General features: G+C 45.4%; 1 protein-coding gene across 1 annotated transcript; it reads right to left on the minus strand.

The window, feature by feature from the left end:
- Positions 1-181: 181 nt before the first annotated feature.
- LOC100550004 (myelin transcription factor 1-like) lies at positions 182-11956 on the minus strand. The gene is made up of 8 exons (XM_010722397.2): positions 11931-11956; positions 8876-8938; positions 8219-8302; positions 4860-5081; positions 3997-4088; positions 3123-3226; positions 2899-3042; positions 182-1294 (listed from the first exon to the last, which is right to left on the minus strand). Exons 1-8 carry the CDS (start codon positions 11954-11956, stop codon positions 1154-1156), a joined length of 876 nt encoding a protein of 291 aa, XP_010720699.1. The 3' UTR covers positions 182-1153.
- Between the last annotated feature and the right edge of the window lie 6 nt (positions 11957-11962).

Genomic DNA, 11962 nt, shown 5'->3' on the forward strand with positions numbered 1-11962 from the left:
TCCTCCAGAATGGTGCTTGTGCTGTGATTTTGCACAAAACGTAGAACACCAAACCAAGAAAAACCCATCACCCTGTGGATATCTGCAAGAAATCAACCACTGATTCATGTTAGGTAAGCACTTTGCTGGCCATCAATTAGCATCTCTTTTTGTTGTTTTTTTGTTTGTTTTTTTGTTTTGTTTCTTCTTTTTTTTTTTTTAGTTCATCGTAATCTCAAACGTTCTCTGGCATTGATGTATGATCTCTGGACTGGCAGTACTGCGCCACTGTAAGGATGATCACAATAATGAAAAGAACCAGAACTGTCATCAAACAGACTTCCAAAAAATCATAAACACCGGACCATGACACATTAAGAATTCTTCTGTATGAAATATCTGGTATTGGCCTATTCATAATAGCTATTCTCATATTTAAGACAGACAAAGGAATACTGTAGTTGCAAACTCCAAAAGCTTCCCTGAGAACCTTTTTTCCATTGCGCTTTCCACTGGAGATCCAGAACTGCTCTTCAGATTTCTTTCAGAAAATAAAAATAAGCTACTTTATAATACTTAAAGAGTTCCCATGCCCAGTGGATATCTGAAAACCTGGGGTTGGGAGGCCCAGCACAGGTTCAGATTTACAGGTAGCTTGCAGCTCCAGCACTTATAGCAACATATAACATAACTCATGGGTGAGTAGGTAATCTGGACATACGACCATAGACAACATGAGGGTTTAAGCCAGTCATACGCTAGTCTTGGATCAGACAAAACCCTGTTCTTGTAAGATTTTAACCCTTGGATCAAGTCTGCAAAAGCATGGCAACTCAGAAGAGACGCCTGCTCTTCACCAGCTGCCAAGCCCCACAGCCCATGGAGAATTTGACCTTCCATCCTGGTCTACCTCATGGTCCAGGTAGAAAAATCCCACTTTTCTCAAGAAGGTCCAAAGTTAAGTAAACGAGAACACTGAGTTCGATCAGTTCCATGTCTCAGAAATGGCCTCTTGGTTACATTTTGGTCCTTGTGTGTTTGTTTGTTTGTTTTTGTTTTGCTTTGCTTTTTGTTTTTCATTCATTAAACAAGTTTTATAACTTGTAAACCTGAATACTTGGAGGGAAAGTTCCATCTTACAGTCAGCTCGCCCACCCATCCCCATTGCAGGGCGCTAAACTTGGATGCCCTTGACGGCTTGCTTGATGCTCTCCAGCAGGTCCTTGTTCTCTGGGTTCTGGTAGCACTCCTGGTTGGTGTACATGTCAGTCAGCGTGTTCACGTACGCATCGAAGTTCTGCTCACTAATGGGCTCCTGCAGTCAGAAAAGCCAAACAGAAGAGTTAGTAGTAGAACAGGGAGAGAATCATAGGATGGCTTTGGTTGGAAGGGACCTTAAAGATCATCTATTTCCAACCTGGCCATGGGCAGGTAGCCTCCCACCAGATCAGGCTGCCCAGGTCTCCATCCAACCTGGCCTTGAATGCCTCCAGGGATGGGGCGTCCACAGCTTTTCTGTGCAGCCTGTGCCAGTGCCTCACCGCTCTCGGAGATGTTTCTTTGCAATTAATTGTGCCAACAGCCAAAGGGCTCAACATCAGAGGTTCTTTGTACATGGTGTTCTACATAAAGAATTTCAGTGTGCAACCTTCATCCTGCGGAATCTTCGCTGGTTGCTTGATTTTATGCGTTGGCCACATGGAACTATCAACAGCATCAGGTTAAGCGTGTGCGGGCAGTTGGAATGGAGGGTGGACTGAGGTGTGGAAATGAAAGGTTGGAGGACAAGAGGAGGCAGGGAGTGCTGGAGCATCATGGAGGAAATGAAAGGCAAGGATAGGGCAGGAGCCAGCACCTCAGGCTCAGGTCTGCGCTCTGCTTTGGAGGGGCATCATTGAAACCTAGCAAACACCTATCTCAGAGTTAGCAGGGAAAAAGGAAACAAGGAGGAAGAAGAAAAAGACCAGGATAAAATGAGCATGCAAGTCTCATGGGCCTTATTTAATCGGAGCTGCCTGAAACCTTGAAAAAATATTTGCTGAACAATTTATTTGACCTTTATGCGTCAAATACTTTACAAAAAAAAAGCACTCAGTGAGCTGTTTTGTGCCAGTCAAGCAGCTGGGTGAATAGTGTCCAAAACTGCTCTGCTGGAGCATGGCATACCTCCAACCAGCCTGAATTTAAATACCAACCCCGATGAAAAGGATTCCCAAAAAAAATGACAGCAGAAAAAAAGAAATCAAAAGCTTGTTCCTCTTGATCATCGTGACGGTCGCTATTACTTGTAAGAGGACAGCTTCCAAACCAGCACGCAGCCCCCCTGCACACACCTGTTTTTGACAACAGTAATTACATTCCTGGGAATAGAGAGAAGGTAATTAATAGCCTTTTGTGGTTTTACTATTTTAATGCAGCCTTTTCATTTTGCAGTAACTCTATGGTAACATGCTGTGGGCTGTTAGACCTTGTTAAATTAAACAAAATACACTCTCTTTAAGAATGCTATTCTTTGGCTGCCAGCTATTCAAAACTGAATTGAAACTACCTGCATAATAATGGGAGCTGTAAGATCTTTCTGACGTTGAAATCCAATCCCTCCTGATCTCTGCTTGTGCCGTCTTAGCCTAAAAGGCACTGGGTGCCCTTGATAAAGTTTCCTATTTTGTGATAATACTCCCAGATGTAATGAGACAGAATCATAGATACAAAGGGAGATCAGCAGAAAACGACAACAAAAGGGTGATAACAATGCAAGCTTTGAGATAAGGCAAAAGCACTGACTTTATAAAGGACAGGTAGGTGTGTATAGAAAAATTCTGCAGCTCTTTAATTGTATGTGAGCCTTATCATGAGCCAGATCTTGCATGGCTCCCCTGATGGCACCAACTGGGGCTGAGTACTGCCCAAGTTTCTTACCATGTGCGGAAGGCGGATATTGGCAAGACTTTGGATTAGAGCCTGGCTCAACCCTGAGAGCTCCAGGAACAGGGCTTCGTTTTGCTCCTCTATGATCTTGTTTTCCTCCTCAATGTTCTTCAGGTTCTTCTCCATGCTGGAGATCTGCAGAGCAAAGAACATGTGGGGTTACAAACCCATCAGCACTCTGCTGGGAGCTTGGGCACGTGTCCAAAGGCACAAACCTGCGACTGGAGCTTCACCATGGCTGCTTCCATCTCCGAGTTGGACTCGTTCAGCTCGCTGATCTCCTTGTTCAGCTGCTTGATCTCCTCATCGTTCTCTAGAACTGCAGGAGGGAAAGTGGCAGGAGGTCAGCCTCTGCTTTTGGGTAAGCATGGCAGCTCACCAAGTCCTCACCTTTTGCTTTCACATCCTCAATACAGAATGCACATCTTGCTCTCTTTTTAATGTTTTGTTACTGTTGTTGTTGTTGTTGTTTTAAAATTTAACTATAATTATACTTTGTAGGTCAATTTATAAATGCAAAAGTGAACAAGAGCCCAGCAGTTGGAGCCCAGAGCATTCATGTGCCCTGCAAAGTTGGCCACCCTAATAATTCAAGTTTGCTCTCTTTGGTCTCAAGTTGGTAATAAAAAATAAAAGCATATCTCCATTAGAAGCTACAGTGCTAATAAAATAAGGGAACGTTTCTAGAAAAGCACAAACTATGTAAGTATTCGGGTAAAATGCGTGAACCTTGTCAAATATCAAAATCTTTCAATGATAGCACTAGAAATGCAAAGTGCCATCACTAACACAGCTCCAGATCCAGAAATATCTTTGGGATTAGAAGTCTTGAATAGATGAAAATAACTGAATGTCTGAAAGGGATTTGTGAAAATGCCAGAGAATATTTGAGGGGGAAAAAAAATAATAATAAGACCAACACTCAAATTTCAACACTATTTCGCTATTTCAATACTCAGGCAATCAAAAAAAATGGGTGCTTGTAGCACAGGATTTGCTAGTAGATCCAAAGATTTCAGTCTATGAAGAGATGCCAGTGGACTCAATATCCCAACACATGTGCCAAATAAAAAGAATGAAAATCCTTACCATCACTGGTCTTGAACTTTGTGTTGAGAATTTCATCCCCTGAGAGTTTTCCTTTCTTCCCAGCAAAAGTAGCTCTTGGGCACCCTGACAAACTGAAAAACAAGTAAAAATGGGTTTCATAAACTCTCTGTATTTATAGGTGCTTATGTTCCAAACAAGAGCGTGTACCATTTGGTAGAGTTCATGCTGTGAGATAGTTCTTCTAAAAGCTTTTTATGGTGCAGAGGAAATTGCTTTATGAATAATGCCACAAAGGTCCTCATTTATAAAGCAAGAGCAATTTTCTCTGAGCAAAGATTAAAAAAGAAAAAGTGTTATTTTCTAAAAGAGAGGGCATGACAGGCGAGGAAGGTGAAATGAGTCTGGATGGATTGGGCATCAAACTCCCATTTTGGCTGCTGAGGAACTGCTCTGGCGTGCTAATGGAAGGACACTACATTACTGCTTTTCATGATTTTGTCCAATTCACATTTCACTACTGCAAAGTTAAAACATCTAAGTGTTTTTATCCCATGCAGAAAACACAGCCCTTAGAGCAACCTGACTGAGGGCAGCATTAAAAGCACCAGTTACCCAGCTTTCATCGAGAGTGGAACGATGCTCAGAGTACATTCGCTCCAAAACCGCCACACTTAGGGTGATCCCAAGGTTGAATATTAGGAAAAACTTCTCTGAAAGAGCAGTGATGCGTTGGCACAGGCTGCCCAGGGACCTGGTGGGGTGCTCATCCCTGGAGGTGCTCAAGCACAGTGAAGAAGTGGCACTGAGGGACATGGTTAGAGGGTATGTTGGTGATGGGTCAATGGTTGGGCTTGGTCATCTTGAAGGTCTTTTCAAAGCTTAATGATTCTGTAATTATTTACCTCCTATGAGTGAGGAAGCTCCCATTGGCATGGCCGGATCCATCACAGCCTGGGGTAGGGCAGGTTGGGCCTTCGTTTTTCAGCGATTTCCAGGAAAACGTGGAGCCATTGAGGGATCCTTCCTTCTGCCTTCGAGCAGCCAGGGGACAGCCCGATGCACTGCGGTGGGAGGCGTATTTACCACTGATGTGCCCAAGACCAACGCAGCCAGGAACCGGACACCTGAGCACAAGGAATACAAGAAATTATAGGAGTGAAAAGGGATGAAAGGATATTAGGGATGAGCAGGAAGGAGGAAGGCAGGAAAGCAAGTGTTCATACTTGGGGATGCCATCCGGACTTCAGTCTGGAAAACAGGATGCTCAGGGGAGATTATATTGCTCTCTACAGCTCCCTGAATGCAGATTGCGGTGAGGTGGGGGTCAGCCTCTGTGACCAGGTAACAGCAATAGGATGAGAGGTGATGGCCTCATGTCGCACCAGAGGAGGTTCAGATTGTGTATTAGGAAACACTTTTTCTCTGGAAGAACAGTGATGGCACAAACTTTGGCGCAAACTGCCCAGGGAGGTGGTGGGGTCACTGTCCCCAAAGGTATTCAAGAATTGTGGAGATGAGGCACTGAGGGATGTGGTCAGTGGGCACGGTGGGGTGGGCTGAGGTTGGACTTGGGAATCTTAGATATCTTCCATCCTTAATGGTTCTATGACTTTGTTTGGTGGATGTTTCACTGATGGAGGTCACGCCACTTTGCATCAGCTGGGACATCTCCTCGCACAGGTTTTAAGAGTCTGTGGGACCCACTGGTCTCTTTGTTATTCTTGTGGCTAGAGATTATGAATGGCAATGAAACAGTGACAATGAGCTCTGTCACAGCTGGGGCTCAGCACTCTGGGCTGAGCTGCTCAGTGCCATCCCACACCCACTGGTGCTATGGGGGAGGAAGCTGTATGGTGACCAAGGAGAGGTGCTTTCAAGTCAAAAACCAGCAGGCAGGGACAGAGATATTCAGTTACTTCTAACAAATATGTAATGGAAAAAGCCCCTCAGGGAATACAAGTGCTGTTTTTGCAGCAATGGATATGGGAAGCAGATGGGAAATTAAGAGCTATGCCATTCCCTTAAAAAGAACCAAAGACAACCAGCGGGCGTCACACCACTGCCACACTCACAGCAAAACACCCAAAAAGCAGCTGCCATGATGTCCCCACGCCTTAAGACAGACGGTAAATAACTGTGGTTTTGGGGATCCTGGCAGCACTCCGAGGATGATCCACTCACACCAAACACATTGGCAGCAAACCGTGTGCTCATGGTTGGGCAGCAGCAGGAATTGCTGCCCGTCCCGAGCATCCAGTGCCAGCTGTGGGCAGGAAAATGGTGCTGGAGGTGTTGGGGCAGCGCTGACACGAGCAGTGTTAATTGGCACAGCTCACTTGCTAACTCCCCACTTAATGGCACGCTGAGTGAATTCGGCCATTCAGCAGAGTCTTGACTGTCTATTACGGTTTCTGCTGTGTCTTGCACTTGTTTAAAGATGCTAGTCAATTATAAATACACTTAAAAGTTTATTACTCGAGGGAGGTTACCCTATAAAAAGGTAAGAAATGGAAAAAATAACCCCTTGTCCTCAGCTTGAAAGCAATTAGGGACTTTGAGTTACCCCAGCAAAATATCCACTGAGCCTAACCTGGAAATCGCAAACTCTGTTTCACCACAGCAATGATTCCCTTTGCTGTTTATATTTCGTGCAAAAAGGAGCTGACAGCAGAAGGGGGAGCCGCACACCCATTATTTTCCCAAGATAATTTGAAAAATGCTGATCTTGATTTTAATCAGCTGCAAATGCAGCACAATTCACTTATAATATCCCTGCCAGCAGGATCCTCAGTAAATTCATAACATCATTGCTTTTATATGATCACAAGCAAATTACTGAATCCTCAGGAGGAAAAGGAGAGGAAAAAATAAAAGAGAGAGAGAGAGAGAAACAAACCCCAGCATTTAGCATGTAGCCATTATGGCCCGACCGTTCCATATTTTACACTGTTAATTTAACTTTCATTACACTTTCATTGTTAAAAAATAAACCAGAGCCTTATTGTGCAAAACAGCTGGCTCGGACATTTTTTAATTTTTTTATTTTTATTATTATTATTTAACAGAAGCAGCAGCAGCACTTGATCAATTAGGGAAGTGCAGATGCCTCCACTTGGTGCCAGGGCTGGGCTGAAGGTTGAGGTGCTCTGTTCTACCACATCTGTGGCAAATTACTGGAAGGATGAGCAGCGAAACAATGGGGACTGAATGACATTCTCCTTAGTGGCAATGTGTAAAACTCAGATGGGTTTCAAGTGCCATTTGGAGCAGAGGAATGGATTTGGAGGCAAAGCTCCTCCATGCATCCTTGAAGGGATGTGCACGGTGCTCACCTTGCTGCTGGAGACAAAGCACCAGCTTGCTATAAACTGATGGTCAGCAAAGGAATCTGAGTTGTTTTGCACATCTCAGAGGAGCTGCTGCTCATTCTGGGACTAGCAGAGGACCATGGGCTGCTTCTTGTTCTGCAGCACATCAGGGGTTGCTTTCAGTCCTCGTGCATCCCTCTGCAAGCAGAGGAGCAGAACCACAGTGAGGCCATTCGGGTCATTCTGAGATCCAAAAATCCCATCCCTAGTGATGCTCCAGCACATTCCTTCCTGTTGTTAGCTTTCAAGCATCGAGCACTGGGAAGAACATCGGTTTTGTGGGAAGCATTCTTGTGCAAGCACCAGCTGCGCTGTAGCAAGCAAATCCTGTAAGAGCTCCTTTGCACTGGGAAGTGACCACTTGGCAAGCAGGAGGAGCTGCTTGGTGCACTTTCAACCATCAGTGCAAAAACCCAACAGCCAATGGTTGCACAGCTGCACTCACTGCTTTTTCTTTCCTTTACTGTGTCAGAAAATGGCATCGCAACACCACCAGCAATTCAGGACTATCTGAATCCAAAAGGGTGGTTTTTTTTTTGTTGCAGATTCTCAAGTAGGTTGCTTAATTTTTAATAAACTCTGCTAACTCCTGCTAATTATCACACAGTTCATTTAGCTCGGAAGCTTTCCTTCCTGGAGACAGAGGAGTGAGAACAGAGCAGATGGCTCAAATATCATCCGCTTCTCAAAGCTCCTTTCTCCAGCTCGGAATATTCAGCAGTAGCCAAGGCTGTACAAAGCACGTTTTATGTGGGGCAACCAAGCCCTGACTCCACCCATGCCAGCACCCCTCGTGTGCCCACTGCCACCCTGAAAGCCTCCAGCATTTCACCCAACTGTGGGTTTTTACCCTCATTTACAACGCCGGGGATTTTCTCTTCGTCCACACTTACTTCATCAGCTCCGGGTCTTCTTTATCATCCTTGGTCGGGGTTATCTTGATCCCACTTTTCTTGGCACGAGGGCAGCCTGACAGACTGTGTTTGAAAAGAGAAGAAAGGGCTGTCTGACTGGCAGGGCCCCCACCTCGTCAGCTTCCCCCGAATTTCGCACGCGGTTTTGATCTCTCTCGTTTTGCAGCTTCACATCACGAGGAGAAGTCAGGAGAAAAAAATATGTGTATTTGAGGAGATGGACAGTAATTAACGGTGCCTAGATAAGAAGATATCTGCTAACAGCCTGCACTGTTTAATGGAATTGTTGAAACAGAAGGCTCAGATCTCTGCTATTAATGCTATAAAGTGATAATAGAAGTCATAAATAGGTAGCGTTATTAACAGGAACATTGCATCAGCTAAAATCTGACCCTTTGTCTTTTATTCTATTGAAGGGAGCTTCTAATCAGAGGCTGGAAACATCAAAAAAAGGAAAAAAGTCAGATTAAAGAGATGAAAATAGGCTTCAGTTGTCAGTAACATTAATGTTTTATTCAGAACTTTACAACTCTGCCCATTGCAGGGGGAGGAAAAGAAAAGACAGAAATAAATTAAAAAGGGGGAAAAAAATAAAGGAAGAAAATAAAGAGAAAATAATTTAAGAGAAGATCTTACCTTCTGTGTGATGCATAATTTCCTGTTATGTGACCAGAGCCGTCACAGCCAGGAGTAGGGCACCTGTGGATGAAAGGAGGCTGCCGTGAGCTGGGGGGCTGCACCAAAGCAGGGTTCCTCCCTGCCCCTTCTCCTTCCACAGGAACAGCAGCTGTGCTGCAATGGCCACAGCACTGCTGTCCCTGTGCTGACGGGTGTGGGCATCAGAGGTGAAGAGTGGGGAGGAATGAGGACGTGGGGAGGGATGCGAATCCAGGATGTGTCCCCGCCTTGAAGAGCAATGATAATAAGTGAGGCAAGAAAAGGCCTCCAGGGCAATGCCCATCTTCTCGAGAAAGATGAAGGGAGATGATCGATGCCATCCTGTGCCATTGGGCTGGGTATGAGCATAAGGAAAATACCCCCCAAATAACCTACGACCATGGATAGCCTGGCCACAGAGGTGCCTTCCCCAGCGTTACTTTGGGTTTGGGTGATGTGAGAAGGCAAAGTTCACTGAAGGCACCCCAGGAGGGACCTCAGAGCCCCAGACTCACCAATGCTGGAAAGCAACAAAGGAAAAAGAAAAAAAAAGGTGACCATCACCTCACTGTGACATTGTGGGCTAGGGATGGGGGCTCTGAAGGGGACCTCAGGTCCCTTCCCATCCACTGCATCCACAATCATGGGTTTGGAAGTAAGCATCCAGCGCTCACACGAATGAAGGCCAAGCCTGGAAGAACGCTTCTGTGATCACACAGCCCAGCACAAAAGCTCGCACACCACAGAGCAGGAGTGAAGATAATAGTGTGAGCTGAGCACTGCATCATTACAGCCACGGAAGCGAGGAAGGTGAGGGGCTCTGAAGTGCCACAAGCACAAAGACCCGCTCCAAACGCTGTAGGTGAGGCATAAAAGTTGTCATGGGGACCAGCAAGAGAAGCAAGGAGCCCTCGCTGGGGCCACAGTGCCAGGCTGCCAATTAGCCAGCGCTGCTCGAGTCAAGCGCATGGAGCTGGAGGGGCAGGGGAGGCTGAGCTGCTGCCTCGAGCTTGCAAAGGCCCCTTGTTCTCGGGGGGATTTTTGTGCCCTCTTTCTTGATCCTCAAATATAAGGCTGCCTCTGCCTGGTTTGGCAGCACTGGTTGGAAGATGTTCGGTGCCGCTGGGCATCGGAGACCTGATGGGCAGTGGGGTGGCAGCACAGCAGCCTGCAAGGCCAGTGCATGTGGGAAAGGCAACGTGCTCAATGCTTGATCCAGGCAACAGCACGAGGGGCTGTGAGAGACTGCTCAGTCCCAGGTCTGGTGCAGAAGCAGCAGGATGAGGGTGAAAGTCCTCTAACTCATCTGAAAATCACAGAGGAGAGCGTTTCCCTGTTGTATACAAGTAGAGAAAGAATCAAAAACGATTCTTTGCTGTTCTAGCTTCGGGGTGGGATGAAATGATGAAAACGCCAACACCAAACTCCTTTTGCCTTTAAGGACTTTTTAAAAATGTGGAAGAAAAAAAAAAAAAAAGAAGTGATTTGATTTTTATTTTTAATTATCTGGAGACATTCATTCCGATAGAGACCTTTTATTGCATGTTTCAGCCTGGAGCTTTTTTGGGTGTTTTTGTTTGTTTGTTTGTTTGTTTTTAAATCAGGGATATTAACCCCTGGAATACAACTTACAATAAAAATGCTGAACATGGCCTTATCTGAAATTGTGGAAAAGCTCTGAGTGTGATATCTGCAATATCTCCAAATCCCATTCCCTTTCTCTTTCTCTGTGCCTCCGTCCTCACCAGGATAAAGAAAGAGAACAATATTGGAAAATAACACTGAAAAGCTTTGTTTTGGCCAAGAGTTGCCTGATTTATACAGTATTTTGGTAGCAAAACACTACTATCACGTGCCCAAGGGCACAGGGGGATGCGTCATTCTGGACATCATTTAATTTTAGTGTCACCCACTGAATGCAGGACACAGGACTTACTTTGTCTATGCTAAGCCTGTGCCACGTGAAGCCCCTCGTGAGCTTCTGCTCTCAGTAGAGTTCTACTCAATTATGGTTATGAATATCTCACCATTGAAATAATCCTAAATTTGGATTCAGCAAAGCAGGAAGCTAAGAGGAAAATTAGCCTACAAAGACAGGCTGTGTGTGTGGCAGGGATGCTGGAAAAACACTCACTTTTCCCCCAGAGATATGGGTTGGGTGGAGAAGGCTTGGGTCCCCCCATTGATTTTTAATACAATTCCTATTAAAGCATTCTTAAGGGAAGGCAAACTAAGGGAGCAGTTGGGAAACTCCCCTGGGTAGCAGGGAAGCTCCTGAAAACGAGGAGCATTGGAAATAAAGCTGAAAACAGGATTAGGAAAAACATATCTGAATGTCAACACCAAGCCTGGATTGCTCCCTTCCAGAGCAGAAGTGGCAACAAAGACATTCAGGTGGCCATGAGCCTTTTGCTACCCATTAACAGACGTGCACACAGCTCTTCCCATTTACATCTGCTCCGGATCCTGCCTCATCAAGCACCGTGTGCGTGTTCCACTGCCCCGCCAATCATACTCCCATGGCAGTGAATGGAAATCTCTGGTTCTTTGAAAGGGTTCTTTTTGCTATGATCTGGCAGTATTTTCCCACCTGTGTCTGTACCCAGTACTAAAGCATGTGCCTTTACCCTGGCTTTGGATTATTTGAGAGTCATACAAAAGCGATGAATAGGAAGGATGATGGCACAAATTTAGGGAACAAGAGCTGGGCAAAAGACACCAAATGAAAAATAAATTAGCTTATTTTTATCCACTGGAGCCTGTCAGGGGTCTGGGTTATTTCTGAGTTGCCCTGTGATACCCTCTCCCCAAAATACCCCTTCCCACGTGCCACCATCTACCCAACACGACAGCCGGGCTCCACCAGAGCTCCTCACAGGCAAACTCTGATCAGTTTTGAAAGGAGAAAGGAGGGGATAAAAAAGCAAAAGCAGAGCACAAAGGGGGAACAGGGAAGGTAGAGAGAGAAAAAAAATAAAATAAGGGGGAGGGGGAGGAAAGCAAAAAAGGAGTTCCAAGTTGAGCGCAAACATACTTGAGGTCAGCAGAGTGGGCAGCCATGAGGTT

Source organism: Meleagris gallopavo, chromosome 22 (genome assembly GCF_000146605.3).
Source record: "Meleagris gallopavo isolate NT-WF06-2002-E0010 breed Aviagen turkey brand Nicholas breeding stock chromosome 22, Turkey_5.1, whole genome shotgun sequence".
Lineage (NCBI taxonomy): Eukaryota > Metazoa > Chordata > Aves > Galliformes > Phasianidae > Meleagris > Meleagris gallopavo.

Bases quoted from the DNA above. Each gene is read 5' to 3' on its own strand.
- LOC100550004 (XM_010722397.2), bottom strand. From the start codon at position 11,956: ATGGCTGCCCACTCTGCTGACCTCAA. The intron at 8,939-11,930 runs GTATGTTTGCGC...TTTCATCCACAG, and splicing joins GCCCACTCTGCTGACCTCAA to GTGCCCTACTCCTGGCTGTG. The intron at 3,227-3,996 runs GTAAGGATTTTC...TCCCTCCTGCAG, and splicing joins AAAGTTCAAGACCAGTGATG to TTCTAGAGAACGATGAGGAG.